The 17,260-nt window shown below is 49.9% G+C and overlaps 2 protein-coding genes across 7 annotated transcripts; one reads left to right on the top strand and one right to left on the bottom strand.

Moving 5' to 3' along the window:
• Positions 1-80: 80 nt before the first annotated feature.
• On the bottom strand, positions 81-5,489 carry ATRAID (all-trans retinoic acid induced differentiation factor). The gene is made up of 7 exons (XM_047743906.1): positions 5,254-5,489; positions 4,437-4,558; positions 1,995-2,066; positions 1,715-1,786; positions 1,495-1,616; positions 658-755; positions 81-419 (listed from the first exon to the last, which is right to left on the bottom strand). Exons 1-7 carry the CDS (start codon positions 5,350-5,352, stop codon positions 315-317), a joined length of 690 nt encoding a protein of 229 aa, XP_047599862.1. The 5' UTR covers positions 5,353-5,489; the 3' UTR covers positions 81-314.
• SLC5A6 (solute carrier family 5 member 6) lies at positions 5,014-17,104 on the top strand. Of its 6 annotated transcripts, none has more exons than XM_047743903.1 (17): positions 5,014-5,086; positions 6,142-6,208; positions 9,574-10,118; positions 10,457-10,522; positions 10,856-10,907; positions 11,288-11,355; positions 11,614-11,768; positions 12,173-12,313; positions 12,496-12,625; positions 13,201-13,289; positions 13,702-13,814; positions 14,159-14,226; positions 14,662-14,748; positions 14,896-15,077; positions 15,264-15,367; positions 15,585-15,700; positions 16,116-17,104. In XM_047743903.1, the coding sequence occupies exons 3-17, from the start codon at positions 9,726-9,728 to the stop codon at positions 16,266-16,268; spliced, it is 1,917 nt and encodes a 638-aa protein (XP_047599859.1). In that variant the 5' UTR covers positions 5,014-5,086; positions 6,142-6,208; positions 9,574-9,725; the 3' UTR covers positions 16,269-17,104. The 6 variants fall into 6 exon arrangements, 5 of the variants coding, with proteins under 5 accessions (XP_047599859.1, XP_047599860.1, XP_047599858.1 ...); XM_047743904.1 differs by lacking the exon at positions 5,014-5,086 and adding an exon at positions 5,449-5,467; XM_047743902.1 differs by lacking the exon at positions 5,014-5,086 and adding an exon at positions 5,604-5,745.
• Positions 17,105-17,260: the final 156 nt, after the last annotated feature.

Genomic DNA, 17,260 nt, shown 5'->3' with positions numbered 1-17,260 from the left:
CCCAAAAGCGCTCTCTCCCACTTTAACCAAAGATTACACAAAGCCAGGTCGCCTCTCTATAAAAATAAACAATAAAGAACGACAAGAAAAGGTGTTTATTATAGTCAAGCACAAATGGGGCACCGGTCCCCGTCCATTCCTGGACTGCAGTGCCCACAACACCCCAAGGCTATGCCAACTTTCCATCTTCCTGCCAAAGATGGCTTCAGTCTTGAGGAGGATCTGCTAGTCAATCATCCTGTCTAGGAAGAAAATCTCCCTGGCTGGGCTCAGCTAGATCAAGATTTTTAGGTCAGTAGGAAGACCTATGTGGTTCATGAAGTCTTAGCTTTCCGGCGTTGGGTCCCCCAAAGCAGAATGGAGATGGATAATGTGGTAGATCCCAGAACACCGAAGAACATAAGCAGTGAGAAGGAACCCTGTGAATGACCAAAAATAAAACAAACAAAAAAACCCCTCCTCATATATGGTGACACCAAGAACTACATCCTAACACCTAGTTCTTTCCTAGTATACCTATCCCCTTACCCAGGGCAATTCTCTTATAGTTTCCTTCTTTAGATAATGTGCATTAGCTCTGTTCTTAGGGCTCTTCTTTCAGAGAGGTTCTTCCTTATGTGCTTCTCTTATCCCTAATTAGAAGGGCTAATTCCTCACCTGGCGCATACACTTGTAGCCATGGAAGCCATCAGCACAGACACATTCCAAGAGACCTGGACCATCAGGTACACAGGACCCATTCTCAGGACACATTTCTGTGAACCAGAGAAAAACAGGAGACATCACTGAATCTCATTATGTAGGTTTCTCAAATATCTGCTTCAACTTAGATTATCTCAATTATTTCTAGGTCAAAAGCAGAGAAGATTTCAGACAATCAGAACACAACAAAGTCAAAGTGAGAAAGACAATTATCCTATGGTTTCACTCATATGTGGAATATAAGAAACAGTGCAGAGGATCATGGGGGATGGGAGGGAAAACCGAATGGGAAGTCATCAGAGGGAAAAAAAAAACCCATGAAAGAATTTTATTATATTCAATTTTTATATTGGCCAACATATAGTACATCACTGGTTTCTGATGTAGTATTCAACGATTCATTAATTGTGTAGAAAGATTCTTAACTATAGGAAACAAACTGATGGTTGCTGGAGGGGAGGTGGGTGGAGGGTGGGGTAACTGGGTGAGGGCATTAAGTAAGGCACATTGATGTGATAAGCACTGGGTGTTATATACAACTGATAAATTATTGAACACTACATCTGAAACTAATGATGTACTACTATATGTTGGCTAACTGAATTTTTAAAATTTTTAAAAATTTTTAAAATTTTTTACGACCTTTTCTTTCAAGGGATTAGAAGTTCAGAAACTTGAACAAGAGGGACTTAACCAACTTTACTGCCAGATCTAAAACAATACAATACAAACAACAAAACAATACAAGGGAGGAAAGGCAGTTCCTGAAAGAGTGGAGATGAGACAGCATACCTTGGTCCCCCGTGCTGTTGCAAAAGTTCCTTTGCCCTTGGCAGGTTTGGTTTTTTGTGTAAAAGGTGACAGTATTCCAGGCATTAATACCTCCAGGACAGCTGACATCTTGGGGCAGTATCCTGAAAACAACACAGGCAGTCATAATGCACAGCCCCAAGTTGCAGCTCACAGCACTGACCCTCTTTGGTCCTCTCCCCAACCCTATGCCCTTACTCACAGAGTCTGGAGCTGGGTAAAGCCACGGAAGGTGTTGGCCAAGTCATCTTTGAGGGGGTTTGCTTGCAGGTCTCTGCAAAGCACACACGGTTAGTGCTGTGCTCTAGGAAAACACTGTACTTCCATTCCCACATCTTCCTGGGCTGATAATCCAGTTCTCATTCTGAGGTGTCCAAGTTTGGACATTCATATTTAAACATCTTTTTAGGAGTCCATCCTCAAAGACTTTCCCATCAACCCTTCACCATAGTTGCCGTCGGGGAGGATAACTAACCACTTACATGATGACAGCAGTATGTGCCTGAGGAAAGTTTGGACCAGGGTCCTTTAGAGAACAGTTCTGGAGATCCAGCCTGAGGAAACACAGTAATCGTTGTAATTATATGTCTCTCTCCACCTACGGTAAGCTAATATAACCCTCTTTTCAGCTAATATTAATTAAACACAGCTGTGTTCAGGGACACACACTAGATGCTGTGGTGGATGTTTCAATTCTGCCCTGTCCAGTTCAGTCACCACTAGTTATGTGTAGCTAATTAGGTAAAAAAACAAAAAAATACAGTTTTTCATTTGCACTAGCCACATTTCAAGTATTCAGTAACCACTCACCATGTGATTAGTAGCTACTATGTTGGAGTACAGACGGAACATTTCCATCATAGCAGGAAGTGCTATCAGATAGTACTGCTCTACTCAGTAGTATCTATGCATCTGTGCATCTATTGGAAGAAATTTGTTCCTTGTCTAGGTTAGTGAATCTCACACTGTATTGTTATGATTCTCAGATCCACAAATGGCCTTCAAATGGGAAAAAAACTCAAGTCACATAAATGAAATTTTTTCCCAAGTGCATTTTCTGTCACAGACTGGAGACAAATTACTGGATATTAAGGACCATGCCGCATTATTTTTTCTTCACTATATATTGCTGACTGTTCCTTTATTCTTAAAATATTTGCTGAGTGTCTACTTTTTTTTTTTTAAAGATTTTATTTATTTGACAGAGTGAGAGAGCACAAGCAGGGGGAGTGGCAGAGGGAGAGGGAGAAGCAGACTCTCCACTGAGCAGGGAACCCAATGCAGGGCTTGATCCCACAACCCTAAGATCATGACCTGAGCCAAAGGCAGCCGTTTAACGGACTGAGCTGCCTAGGCACCCCTACTGAATGCCTATTAACTGCAAAAATTGGAAGAAAAAGAAAACCCTCAGTATCTTAGCTTTCAAGTACCTTACAATGTAGTAGAGGAAAACCATCGCCAAATATAAAAACAACGTAAACATTAAATTATAATCTAAAAGAAATCACAGGACAGTATATGAATAATTTTGGATTGTATAGACACTAAGGATTAGAAGTAAAAAAAAAAAAGATATTATTCTAGCATTGTGTAGAGCATTCACAGAAGATGCTGGAATTAAAGGATGGCTATGTTTTAATTTGGTGGAGGAACGAAATTTCAGGTAAGGAAAAAGGCCTGAATGAACAAAGAAACAAAAGCGGAATGCTTTCGGGAGTAGGCCAGTTTGGCTCAAGCCAGACCCTCATGAAAGCTTTTAGTGGACAAATAATTGGAAAAAATTATTGAAAGTGGATTGAGACCAATCTGTCGTGGTTTATGGTTTGAACTTTATCCTGAAGGCAATAGACCATTCTAATTTTAAAACCAGATGATGGGGGAAAAAAAATTTGGTTTTCAGATAGTTTCATATAGAGAAGTATTGAGGTAATCAGGGAGAGAGGAGAATGGGAGCAAGACAGATGACATTTAGGATTCTGAAGTGAGTGTGCACTCAAGAGGAAATGTTTAATAGGAAGCAAAAAGTACTCACGTGTACCTGCAGGTTGGAGGGGGTCGAGGATACTAAAAGAGATCTAGTTTGGGGAACACCTGCATGGTGGTTATAATTGAAGCCCTAAGAGTGAATCCTCAGAGTGTAAAGGGAGAAAATGCAGGGACTAACCTTCATTAAGGGGACAGAATTTACAGAAGAGGAATTTGCCTTGAGACAACCATGAACTCATAGGAAGGGAAGAATATCCTATAAGCAAAGCGCTTTGGAGGCTAAGGGAGCCGTTTCCCAGAAACACACACTAACCAGAGTTGAAAATAAACAAAAGAACAAAACTTCTTTTAAGAGGAAGCCGTATATGGGGCACCTGGGTGGCTCAGTTGGTTAAGCATTTGCCTTAGGCTCAAGTCATGACCCTGGCATCCTGAAACAGAGCCCAGCATCCGGCTCCCTGCTCAGTGGGGGAGTCCGCATCTCCCTCTCCCTCTGCCCCTGCTCCCGTACTCTCTTCCTCACTCTGCATCTCAAATAAATAAATAACGTATTTTTAAAAATAAGAGGAAGCCATAAGGGTTTTTTTTTTAGTGGGAAAAAATTATGACTTCTAGGTAGTTCCAACCAGGAAGATCACAGGGTTCTTTACCTAGCTAAAAATGCTGTAACACATTTAAATGTATGAGAATCATGATTTAGATGCCCCCAAAACAGGCACCAGTATTTATTCCAAAAGCCAATCAGGCAAGCCTTCAAGAATCTGGGGCAGGGGCATGTGGGTGCCTGGGTGGCTCAGTGGGTTAAGTGTTGGACTCTTGATTTCAGCCCAAGTCTTGAACTCAGGGTCCTACTTTAAAAAAAAAAAAAGAAAGAAAAAAAAAAAGCAATCCAGCTTGGGAACTCTTCTAGTATCCACAGTTGTCTTTTCCTCCCTCACCCCACGATGGTGCCCTCCTGATTCAGGCAGCAGCGGGAGTGCAGCTTTAGCTCTGGTGTCTGCTTACAATAAAGAGCCACTTCAGACAAATCTTGCACACTCCCTGGACACAGCATGCATATCTGCAGAAAAGAGAAAGGTATTAGGATTCCAGAAAGAAAAGCCAAGAAAAGAACAAATAGGTAGCAAAAGTTAACTGCCAGTACACTCTTCTGAATTCCTTTAATACTGGTCTAGTAAAGTGTCCTATCTTTGTATCAAGTTTGACTCGGGGACTCATTTCTTCGCCTAGAGTCAGAAGCCAAATCAGCACACTAGAGACTTGCTGCACCAGACCTTGTCCAGGAAAGGACATCTTCGAAGATCACTGTTCGAACATATTTATTACGCTCTCTCCAGTGACTTCTCAATCTAACAGACCCGGTTTGGCCAGGTATAAAGCACTGCAGGTACACAAAGAACTCATCAAGCTTTACAGAAGGTACAGTACTGCCCGAGCACAATATACTGCATTTGCGCAAGATGAGCTTGAAGAGCCAGATAACTCGACCGTAGCCGAAAATTTTAAAGTTACTCAGATTAAGGAACAAGGAGATCAAATTTTAAAGGTCTACGTCAGCAGGGCGAGGGCACCGGGAGACCTGAGCAGCGTGAGTACTCGGGAGCCGGGGCCGGCTGGGCTACAGCTAGGGAAGCCTCGGGGACCAAATCCGAGCCACGGGTGGGCTAGGGAGAGGGGAGATCCGAGGGCGGGAGAGCGCGAAATAAGGTTGCCCAGCAGCTCTGCTTCAGCCCGACCTCTAACTTGCTTCTGTACCTCGGGTAGCGCCAGAGCCCTTTCCGCGCCCAGAGCTAGGAGCAGGGTCGCTGCCCAAGGGACCAGGAATGAAGGACAACCCTGCCCGCGAAGAGCCATTTTTCGCTCCCTCCGTCCTTTTCAGCGCCTCGCGAGACTTGCGCGTGTGGCTCCGCCCTCCCCGGGCGTGGTCTAGTCGCCCCGCACAGGTTGGGGCTTGCCGCTGCTTGAAGAGGTCAGAGCTCTTCTATGCGCTCTAATGCCCGTTACGGCGGACTGCCCTACTTCCTCTCGTTTTCCCCTGCTAGAGAAGGCCACCCCGCCGCCGCTCTTTCAGCTGCGCACTCCTCGCTTCCGGACGCAGAGGTTGCGTCATCGCCGTGGCCCGGGGCCTTCTCCGTTCGCCCTCAGTAAACATGGCGGCGCCACGTGAGGCGGCCAGGGGGCGGGCCCCCGCTGTCACTCAGCAGGCATGTGGCAGGCCCGGCTCGGCCGCCCCCGCTGCACCCAAAGGTGGAGACCCGGCAAATGGGCCGCACCCTGGCGGGCCAGCGTATGGGGACCGGTGCCAGGAGGCTCCCGAGAGTGGTGCGGTGGCGGGGAGGGGCGGGGCGAGCTGGTTTCCCGCGTGGAGGCGCGGGAAGACCTGAGTTGAGACCGCGTGGTGTAGTGGTTAAGCTACCTCACGTGTGGAGGGAAGGCGGGAAGCCAGCAAATAAAGAGGGTAAGGGTGATAGAAGAACGAAGAGTGAAGGGCAAAGCCCGGCGGGAGGAGACGAGCCTGGGCAGGCTCCGGGCACCCTGGCACCTTCATCTCAGTCCGGAGACCGCGTGGCGACCGGATCCTTGGTGAGGAGGGAGGAGCGGGATAGGCGCTTGCTGGCCGCCTTATCTCCTTTTCCTTCCCAGAGAAGCGGAGCGATGCTGATCTCAGGGAACACGACTGGACCTGCTTAGCCCTGGCTGAGCCGCGGAGGTAAGGGAAAGGCGAGCGCTGCCCCCGGCTGGCCCTGGGGAGCCCCGCGCGCGCAGGGGACTGCGTGTTGCCTTTGATTAGCGCCAGGCAAAAGCTCATCAGAGCTGACTCATCTTGAGTGCGTGGCCGGCCCGGCTTCTCTTCCCCATACCCGCAGGTTATGTAGATTCTCCTTGAAAGGATTTACCTGCCGCTGGCTGGCGCGTCCTCTGGGGCATAGGTGTGGTTCTTAGCATTTTAATGAGGGTACCTGAGCTTTCAGACCTCGAGGAATTCTAGGCACAAGGGCAGATTTTGAAGGAATCGCTCTCGGGATAGTGGGTCCTGCAGTGGTCCCCTTTGCCTTTTGTAGGAGTCAAGGTAATTCAGAGCAGGCGGGCAAAGCGGGGCGGGGGGTGGGGTATGGTGATGTAGAAGATCCTCTTCCGTTTCTGTGTGTGTTGTACTTTTAGAAAGGGGTCTCACAGCTCACTACTGAGCGTTAGTTTCAGTGAAACCACTGTGCTCTTTTGGCTCCCCCTCTGAGAGAGATGCAAGTCCATGGGGTTTAGAGCCATAGAATTTTTAGAAAGCCAGTAACTATCCTGTTCTTAGAATCAGAATCTCATCTGTGGAACACTTTGTTACGGGGTCAGGTTTTTCCTGTCTTGCCTGGCTCTCTGTTCAGCCCTCCAGGAAGGTTCTCTGCATCTCATGCAAATAGAATTCTATCTAGAAGCTCCACCAATTTACCCCAGCGGGAGAGTCTCCAGTTCTGTATGCCTGTGTTCTAGTCCACACTGAGACCATTTTTGCTTTCTAACCACCGTAGCATTACCGCTAACTCTTTACAGCTGCACATTCTTACGGGCACACAGCAGACACCTTCGCATATTCTCCAGTATTTTCCATCACCTCTGTCACAGTACAATTTGCCAAAGAGGAGTGAGAACTAAAGATGTTGCAATGTGTACAGAAGCCCGGGGCATCTTTAGGTTAAACCAGAGTGGTCTGTTGGGAACACTATTCTGGGTACTAACATTTTGTGACTCATAGAGCATGTGATCCAAGAGTTGCCACCTCCGATTTCCTCTCTTTGTTGGCCCCACGACATTCAGTTCAGGTTTGGTCCGTCTAAGACCCTATCTTGACAGCCAGGCGACATCTGCCCGAGAACACAGTGTGAGTGAACCAGAAGACAGACAGGCTGATCTTTCTCCTAGTGGGCAAGAACAGAAGACACAGGTTATATTAATGTGTGTCTAGACTAGTTGGAATCTAAACTTTGTTCAGTGAATGACTGATTACAGTTAACATTCTGCTCCTGCCCTGGTTCTAGGAATAGTAAGGATGGGCCCCTTGGTAAATCACCTGTCCTAGCTGCAGATAACATTCTTTCTTTCTCTCTTGTTTTGTGTCATGCCCTGTAACCTTAAGAAGTTCTTTAACTTTTCTGACTCTATTTCCTTGAGAACTAGACAGTGTTCACTTAAAGTTCATAAACCAGAGAGGTGGTGTGTTAATAGTGATAGCAAAGGTTGCTTTTTTATTATCATTATTAAAGTTCATAAAGTTCATGGCACACTTCTGGGTTACAAGAAGTTAAGAGCTGAGTTGCTTCACTAAAAAAAAAGAAAGAAAGTGGGGGTATTTAGAAAGTGTTAACTGATCATTTAGGCTGTCTGAAAACCTGACATGCCTTGGTATTTTTTCCTCCATGTCATGTATATCATGGTTATCCTCTAAAGACATTATGGTATAAATGAATTGTGGATGGATGGGGAATCAGGAGACTCGAGCTCTAATCTAGACAATAATCGGCTCTGTGGTTCTGGAAAGATCACTTGAGTCATCTGGACCTCAGTATTTTTTGTTGGTAACTGAGGGGGTCATGATAGTGATCTCTTAACGTTCCCTTAAGTTTTCAAGTAGTATAATCCTGTCTTTGTTCTGAGGATAATGCTGTATTCTTTGAGAATTAGTATTTTTGGTGGAAGAGTCAGAAAAGCAACTTTCCCATTTCCCGGGGCTCCTACTTTCTAATTCCCTCTAGCACACAGTGCCAAGTGTGACTTAGAGTGAAAAGCCTAATCCAGCTAAGAATGCTGTTGAATGTGAGCTCCCTGTTCCCCACTCTGGAGCCTCTAAGACTGAGCTGGAGTTTGGGGGCCATAGGGTGATAGGGCCATTTGGATCACACTGATTGGTTCCCTGAAGGGCCCAGGGCAAATAGCTGCTGAGCTTCACTCCGCCCCTCACGGCCCATCTCACGGCCCATCTCACCCCGGCTACTGATAGAGCCAGACCCTCAGCTTCTGCCCAGCTCCAGACACCGCTTCTCCAGGCAGCGCTGCCTCCCAACAGAGATTACTTCTCTAGGTAGGTTCCTGCTGCAGGAGGAGAGGAGGAGCACTTTCCCTGGCTATTCCCTTGCCCCAGCTCCCTGGCTGGTTTGCTTCTCTGTAATCGTAACTCGGAACTCCTGGCTCCAGCACATTGCCCTCTCACTTTCGCATCCCAGCCTGTTCCCAGGTCTGCTGTTGACTGTAGTGTTACAGGCAGAGGACCTGAGAAGTGGGTGGCAGGGCTTCTCTAGTAGTGTTGGGGAGAAGGAAGTGGTTGGCCTGGGGATATGTGGAATGGAGTTTGGGGCTGCTGTGTGGGTCATCTCACTGGGGATCAGTGTTGAGAAGGGGTCCTTTTAAGAAGGTGACACTGGGAATATGGGAGGTGGGGGCTGAGGCTAGGGGAAAGAGAGGAAGCCAAGCTGTGTGATTAGTCTCGCTTTCTTCTCCCCTGCAAGGCTGTGGTGTCAGGCTGGGGTCTGCTGGCTTAGCGCACTGTAGTGACTCGGTCTGTGCCTACAGGTGGGGGCAGGGAAGTCTTTGAAAAGAAATGTGGGCCAGAGTTGATTTTTCTTTTGTGATTGGGGTGGAGACCTAAGAAGGTTTGTTTTTTTTGTTTTGTTTTGTTTTTTAAGATTTAATTTATTTTAGTGAGGAGGGTGAGGGGCGGAGGGAGAGAATATCCCAAGCAGATTCCACACCGAGTGGTGTCGGGGTGTACTTGAGTGCGCACTGAGTGCAGACCCTGACACAGGGTTCGATCTCACGATCTGATTGCACTACCCGCCCCAGGCGCCCCAAGAAGGTTCTTATATTTCATTGCTATGTATGCCCAAAATGATCTTGGGCAAGCAGTTGTCTCCTGCCTGTCTTACTCTGCTGCTTCCTTTCTCCCCTATCAAATCTATACTAGGGCCTCCAGACCTACAGGGTTGTGCAGAGCTGGCTGGTCCAGGTTTGATGGGTGTGGAATACACAGGTCTTGGGATGGGTGCCCGTGAAGGCAGGGTAAGCCTGACAAGGAGCTGATTTCCTTTGCAGCTCACCTTGGACAATGTCACTTGGTGGAGAAGGACTGTGAGATCGTGGCTGGAAGCCAGGCTGTAGCCACCTGCGTGCCACTGCCCAGCTCAGTGGCAGCCCAGAGAGCACAGGAGCAGCAAGTGGCTGTAGGCCACAGACACAATCAAGATATGAGTGTGGGGGTGAGCACCTCGGCTCCCCTGCTCCCAACCTCAGACACAGACACGGTCACATCTACTTTCTCCCTCACGGACTATGTAGTGTTTGTGCTGCTGCTGGTTCTCTCCCTTGCTATCGGGCTCTACCATGCCTTTCGTGGCTGGGGCCGGCATACTGTTGGCCAGTTGCTCATGGCAGACCGAGAAATGAGCTGTCTTCCTGTGGCTTTGTCTCTGCTGGCCACCTTCCAATCAGCTGTGGCCATCTTGGGTGTTCCGTCCGAGATCTACCGATTTGGGACCCAGTATTGGTTCCTGGGCTGCTGCTATTTTCTGGGCCTGCTGATCCCAGCACATGTCTTCATCCCTGTCTTCTACCGCCTACATCTCACCAGTGCCTATGAGGTGAGCAGGGAGGAAGAAGAACACACAGGATCATCAGGGTCGGGGATAGAGAGAAGGAAGAGAGCATGTATGAAGGATCTGGGTCCCTGGACCTCCTCTGCCTAATGAGAGTGATGGGACACATTGTGTGTTTTTAGGTTCTTTCTGGGTGAGGTCAAGTGGGAAGAGAAGGAACGTGCTGTGCTGAGAGGCCCAGAGCAGATAGGAGTTGAATATTCCTTCATGTTCCTGGGTTTCTTGAGGGAGGTTGAATTGTGGGGTTAGAATGGGGAGGAATACCTTTATTTTTTCTTTTTTTCTTTATATGTATATGTGTGTATATATATGTTCCTATCTAGTACCTGGAGCTCCGCTTCAATAAAGCTGTGCGGGTGTGTGGGACTGTGACCTTCATCTTTCAGATGGTAAGTAGAAATGAGGGTAGAATTTGAGCCTGAGATATGATAGAGAGACCCAAACTCCGTTATACAGAAGCATTGTGAGCTTCTCCTGCTTTCAGACTGGCAAGGTCCCACTAGGGGTCGGTGTCTCTGAAGCCACCAGAGGCATCCTGCTTCCTATTCCTTCGGTTGCAGCACCGTCATTATGGTGGCGGCAAGCCAAGATTTGGAGGAAGGGAAAGGGAAGTGAGCCTAGATGAAGGGAGGCCATTAGGATATTGGAGCTGAGGTCCAGCTTTTCTCTCTGCTCACTCTCATTTCCCCTCCCGTTCACATTCTCTTTTCCATATCCAACAGGTGATCTACATGGGAGTTGTGCTCTATGCACCATCACTGGCCCTCAATGCAGGTGAGGAGTCACAGCCCTTGGCTCTCAGCCACAGCAGACTGGGAAAATACCTCTGGGCAGGGCAGGTAGGGGAGACTGTGCAGAAAAGAATCTGACCTTGGCCAAGGAGTTACTTCACTGCATGGGCCCTTGGCTGGTCTCTGCTGGAGGTGGAAGTACCTTGGTTCAACTCACCCGAAGCTAATCACACATTACTCTGTCTCATCTTAGCTGGTTAATCAACACCTTTTGGTGGGATTCACACATTTTTTTCCCATTGTGGTGAATGATTTATTTCATCCTTGATGGCCAAATACTTAATGTCTTACTGGGGTTTTTCTGGTTTCTCTGTTGGGAAACCCTCTTCCAGAGACAGGAATGTGGTTTTTATCTGTTTGCAGTGACTGGCTTTGATCTGTGGCTGTCGGTGCTGACCCTAGGCATTGTTTGTACCGTCTATACTGCTCTGGTAAGTGTAGTAAGTCTTAGGAGAGGGAGGGGAGATGGGAGGAAAAAGAAAGGGATAAGGTAAAAATGTAGGTGAGATGGGATGGAGTTCTGGAGTGGGGTGAGACAGGATGTAGGAGATGGGATGGGAAGGATGTCCACAGTCTCCACAGTTATGCCCCTGGGGGCAGTATAGTCCTTTGCTGCTGGGAGGCATGGTTCTTCACTTCTGGGTGGTTTTAAAGACATCTGTGGCAGGCATGCTTTCTTTGCCCTGCAGGGTGGGCTGAAGGCAGTCATCTGGACAGACGTGTTCCAGACGCTGGTCATGTTCATAGGGCAGCTGGTGGTTATCATTGTGGGGTCTGCCAAGGTGGGCGGCTTGGGGCATGTGTGGGAAGTGGCTTCCCAGCATGGCCTCATCTCTGGGATCGTGTAAGTACACCCCTTCCTCTGGCTGGGGTCTGTAGGACCTGGGGGCTGAGCCCGTCCTAGAGCCTGAACTCAGGGCTGGAGTAAACAGAGGGCAAGCTGTGGAAGCCTTAGGGGCGGCACTGAGACGGGTGGGGAGCTGGCCCTGCAGAGATGGAGGGTGACCGTGGGGGTCTGGTGGGTAAGGAGGGTCAAGATAGTTTTAGTACCTGGCACGCGGCTGTGGGTTGAAGGGGTGGAACCCTTCCTCCGTCGTGCTCACTGCTTCTTGAGTCCCCCCGGTTCTTGCCTTCAGTAGCTCCTTCGCCCTGCAGCAGTGTCTCTGCTCAGCCCCCCGTTGTAGGAGTGCGAGGAAGGCTGCGTCCGTCTGGGGCTATGCCGCAGTGTCCAGTTGGTGTCTGTTGTAGGCTGGATCCAGATCCTTTTGTACGGCACACTTTCTGGACATTGGCTTTTGGGGGTGTCTTCATGATGCTGTCCTTGTATGGGGTGAACCAGGCTCAGGTGCAGCGCTACCTCAGTTCCCGCACGGAGAAGGCTGCTGTGCTGTGAGTACAGGGACAGGAAGACCAGGGAGGATCAGAGGAGAGTGGGCCCCATTGTGAGGTTGGGGCAGGATGCCAGAGCATACACGCACACCCATCGGGGCCGGGATATGGGTCTGCTTTCCAGAGCTTGGGGACGTGCCTGAGGGTGTGTAGGCAGAACCTTGGCGCCGGTCTCTCCGCAGCTCCTGCTATGCCGTCTTCCCCTGCCAGCAGTTGGTCCTCTGCATGAGCTGCCTCATTGGCCTGGTCATGTTTGTCTACTACCAGGAGTATGCTATGAGCGCCCAGCAGGCTCAGGCAGCCCCTGACCAGGTGAGAAGTCCTCCCTGGCACGCTTCTCTGCCCATGAGGGCCAGCCTGGCCCCCCAACGGGAGTGTCTGGTTGGCTGCAGAAAGGACTCTCACCTTGGGTAGGAAATGGACGTAAGTCGTTTTCCACTGTGGGATTCTACAGGCTAGCACAGGAGGGGCCCAGCTCCTGGCCAGCATTGCCGCATCCTGGTGCTCACCCTGCTGGTGGGGGGAGGGACCTGCCTTTATTACCGGCTCACCACTGTGCACCGTGCCATGCGCTCTACTGGGAGCTATCCCCCACCTGGTGCCTTCCGTTACAACAGCCTCATTGGACAGGAAAGAAAAAAGCCTCATGGAGGTGGTCAGAATCCTCGCCACACTGCTAGTCAGGGGCAGGGTTGGGGCGTGAACTGTGTTATTCTCTGGAGCCCGTTTTCTCTGTATTAACTGGGTCACCCTCAGTGCTGAGCTCCCTTTGCAATCACTCACTCTCCATAGACTGGTAGGGGCACGCGCAGGGAGCTTCTCGCATGCCACACCCCAGGGCAGGGCTCTTCTCTCAGCGGGGCCCTGCACTTCTGCTCTGCCCGCAGTTCGTTCTCTACTTTGTGATGGACCTCCTGAGAGACCTGCCGGGCCTGCCCGGCCTCTTTGTCGCCTGCCTCTTCAGTGGCTCCCTCAGGTATCCTCCTTGACCGTTTCCCTTGGGCTTGTGCAGCTGATCCCCACGTGGCCCCAGGTGGAGGGGTCTCTCTGAGTTTCTCAATGTGCACATCCATCTGTGGATGACGAGGGACAGCTCGTCTGTGTAGAGGGGAGCATATCCTCTCCCAGGAGATGCCCCCTTGCTGGGGAAGGAGTCTTTTACAACACCAAGAATTGATTCCACTTGATCAAAACCTGTATCCCATTCAGCAAAGGGCAAGTGTCCTTGCCTTCTGGGCCTCTTGCTCAGCTGCCAGCCGTGAAGATGGCTTCTGGCTGCACATGTCCTCTCCTGCCTTTAGGGTGCTCTTCCCTCAGCAGGCCCCCTGTTGGTTTTGCCTTTCAGCCCCCAGACTCAGTATGGCTCATCTTTGTCTTCCCCCTTTCAGCACCATATCTTCTGCTTTTAATTCATTGGCAACTGTTACGATGGAAGATCTGATCCGACCCTGGTTCCCTCCGTTCTCTGAAGTCCAGGCCATCATGCTTTCCAGAATCCTTGGTGCGATTATGCTTCATCATCTTTTCAGTCGTATTCTTTCTAAGACACACCCTAAGCGCCTTATCAGTCTGCTTCACAGCACCAGGTTTAGCCTGGGCTCAGCGTTTGCCCAACGAAGTACACACAGCCTTGTTGACATCTCAGGGCATTTCCTGGGAAGGCCTCTGAGTCACATAGGTGGGAAAACCAGGTGGGAGGGACCTGGAGCTGGGGCAGGAAGGAATATGCCATTTCCAGGGACACAGAGGTAATGGTTTGGCTGAGGAAGGAGCTTTGCTCTACTTTTCCCCCTTTTAAATGTGTTAACTTCTCTTGGCCTGTTTCCTCCCTTCTTTTTTCCCCAGCCTTTGGCTATGGGCTACTTTGTCTGGGAATGGCGTATGTTTCTTCCCAGATGGGACCTGTGCTACAGGTAAGGATTATGCAGAGAAGAAAGCAGTTTTTAGGGGAGAAAGGAGCTGATCGAAACAGGAAGTTGAGGGAGACAGCCGATGTGAAGGGAATGGTATAGGAATGGGTATTGAAACTTCGTCTTTGATGGACCACCTTTAGCTGTGAGTAGCCTTCCCTAGAGTCATTCCTAGGATGTTGTCGGCTCAGAGCCATCTAAGGAATAGCCTCAGAGGACAACCCAAAGTACATTCCTGTAATATTCCCAGGATTCGCCCCCTCGAATTCTGCATTATGATATTTCCAGGTAGAAGATACCAACAGATCTGACAAGTGGGGTGCTGAGGCATTGGCAGGTGGCTGTGCTCTGCTCTGCACTGGTGAGGCTGGGGGTCTCTGAGCCTGAATGTTCTAAACCCCCCCCCCCCCCCCCCCCCGCCAACCCTGTCCTCCACAGGCAGCACTCAGCATCTTTGGCATGGTTGGGGGGCCGCTGCTCGGACTCTTCTGTCTTGGAATGTTCTTTCCTTGTGCCAACCCTCCTGTGAGTAATCCATCTGGTTCCACAGTCATGTACAGGGGTGGACCTAAGGAATGATTTGGCAGGTCTCTCCCCATGAGTTCTCGAACTGGTGTGAAGATTTATTGGGGCTGGCATCATGACAGGAGAATGTGTTGTTTCTCTGGGCAGGGTGCCATTGTGGGCCTGTTGGCTGGACTCATCATGGCCTTCTGGATCGGCATCGGAAGCATAGTATCCAACATGGCCTCCGGCATGGCATCTTCTCCCCCTAATATATCCAGCTTTTCCCTGCCTAGTAACCTGACCACCATCACCATGACCACACTGATGCCCTCAACCACCCTCTCCAAGTGAGTTGGGGCTCACTCTCTCCTTGGGGAAAATAACTCATTTTTGAGGGGTTTCCCAGGGGTCTTGGTAAGGGATGAGCCACTAGATTCCTCAGGGAGATATTGGGTCCCAGGATCCTAGGACTGTGTCTCTGAGGAATGCTCTATCAGTGAATTGCTAACTGTCCTTACTTTGGTTCTCCCCAGGCCTACAGGGCTGCGGCATTTCTACTCCTTGTCGTATTTATGGTACAGCGCTCACAACTCAACCACAGTCATTGTGGTGGGCCTGATTATCAGTCTGCTCACTGGTGAGGGCATGCGGATTGGGGTCCTGGAGAAGCGAGGGAGGCCACTCAGGGAATCTGGACTCCGGGAGAACTGACCCTGCCCTCCGGGGTCCTTGGGCTTCTTGGCTGAGCTCTGGGAGGTGGGCAGGGGCTGGGGACTTAGAGCCCTGAGAACAGGTGGCTTGCTGGGTGTGCACCGGATACACAGTAGGAGACTCAGAAGTGCCTTTGCCTTCAGGGGGAATGCGGGGCCGGACCCTGAATCCTCGGACCATTTACCCAGTGTTGCCAAAGCTCCTTGCCCTCCTGCCTCTGTCCTGTCAGAAGCGATTTCACTGCACCAGCTACAGCCAGGTAGCAGCTGTGTTGTCCAGATCATACCCTCCCTTCCCTCTCTTAATACCAGACCTTCCAAATTCCCTTCTGCCCCTTTCCTTTCTCCTCCCCAGCAACTCAGATTATTTGTCTGAACCTGGACCGTCCCGCAGTAACTGCCCCAGTTTCTACCCTCAGAGGAGTGCTGGCTTGGTAGCTCAGCCCAGAGAGGTGCCTGGTGTGCTGGCCTTTCCTCTCCCTCCCGTGCCCCCTGCCTACCACCTTGTGCTTAACCTTAATCTTAACCTTGTGCTTTGCTCCTCCTTTTCTTCCTGACTGCCCTTTGCTGATCTCCCTTCCAGCAGGGATCAAAGCAGTGTCTTCCAGCTTTTCTGCCTGAGTTCCTTCACTCCTTTGTCTCGTCCTGTCTATCTCTTTGCTCTGTGTTCTCCAGGACCTTTCCGTGGACACTGCTACATTTCCGGAAAAGATGAGTAATGGGATGCTGAAGAACGGCAGAGACAAGGAGGCCCTGGCAGTGCCTGAGGAAGGCTCAGCCCACCAAGGGAACAGCCCCACCTTCGTCCTCCAGGAGACCTCACTGTGATCTGGGCTTAGGTCCCAGTGCCAGAGGCCATCTTCTAGTATAGCAATCAGTTAGGTGATACCCAACAGGGACAATCGAAGACTGGATTATCTACCCCACAAAGGACCTTGTTTCTAGGTGTTTGGGCTGCAGTAGAAGCTGTTGTGTCATGAGAAGTGTGAGGGTAGGACAGGGGTTTTACCTGTCCCCTGACAGTCTGTTCTCTAGAGGACCAGGCTTGCAGGGGAAAGGATTTTGCTAGAAAAGGGGATCAAAGCAAATCCTCTGGGAGACAGAAAATGGCTCCTGATTAACCACCATCAGGCTCCTTTGAAGTGAACAGAAACAGTAGTGCTAGTTATCACTGCTCTGAGGCCCAACTTGACGAGGTTGGCCATGTTTACCGTGGAACACAAAGCTGTCTTAGCCAGCTGTTGCTTCTCTTGTGGAACTGTTTTAAACAAATTTCTGTTAGCCACAAAGGGTCCGTGACTACTTTCTAATTATCTGTGACGCCCAGGCCCCTCTCATTCTTACCTGTCTACCTCCATTCTTGAGGGGGAGGGTTTGGTGTCCCTGAAAGACCTCAGAAGAGACCGGTACATTCGTCTCCCTTGCATAGAGTAGCGAAGCTTTCCTCCTCACTGCCCCCACCCTCCACCTATGTCATGGGCACTTGGGGATGGGGCACATGTTGATCCGAGAAACCAGGGCAAGACCAGGTCCACTGTGGAGTGTGCCATCCACCTGGCACGGCACCCTAGTGTCATTTTGTTGTTCGTGTTCATGTTTCCTTTTTGGAGTTTCTTTCCCACAGATCTTTGTTCCAAAGGAATAAAAACTGTTATTGGACCTAGCATCTGGGCTCCTGTACTGTTCACAACTGTCTGGTCCACCCCCGTCCCATCCGTGGCAGGAGTAAAGCGCTCCCTCCTCCCCTGCACACGTCTTCCTCTGCTGAGGAGAGGGGGAGGGGAACCAGCACTGGCTGGTGGAAGTTTGGGGACTGGCTG

The sequence above is a fragment of the Lutra lutra genome, chromosome 9 (genome assembly GCF_902655055.1).
Source record: "Lutra lutra chromosome 9, mLutLut1.2, whole genome shotgun sequence".
NCBI lineage: Eukaryota > Metazoa > Chordata > Mammalia > Carnivora > Mustelidae > Lutra > Lutra lutra.
This window is presented reverse-complemented; position numbering and strand designations above follow the sequence as displayed.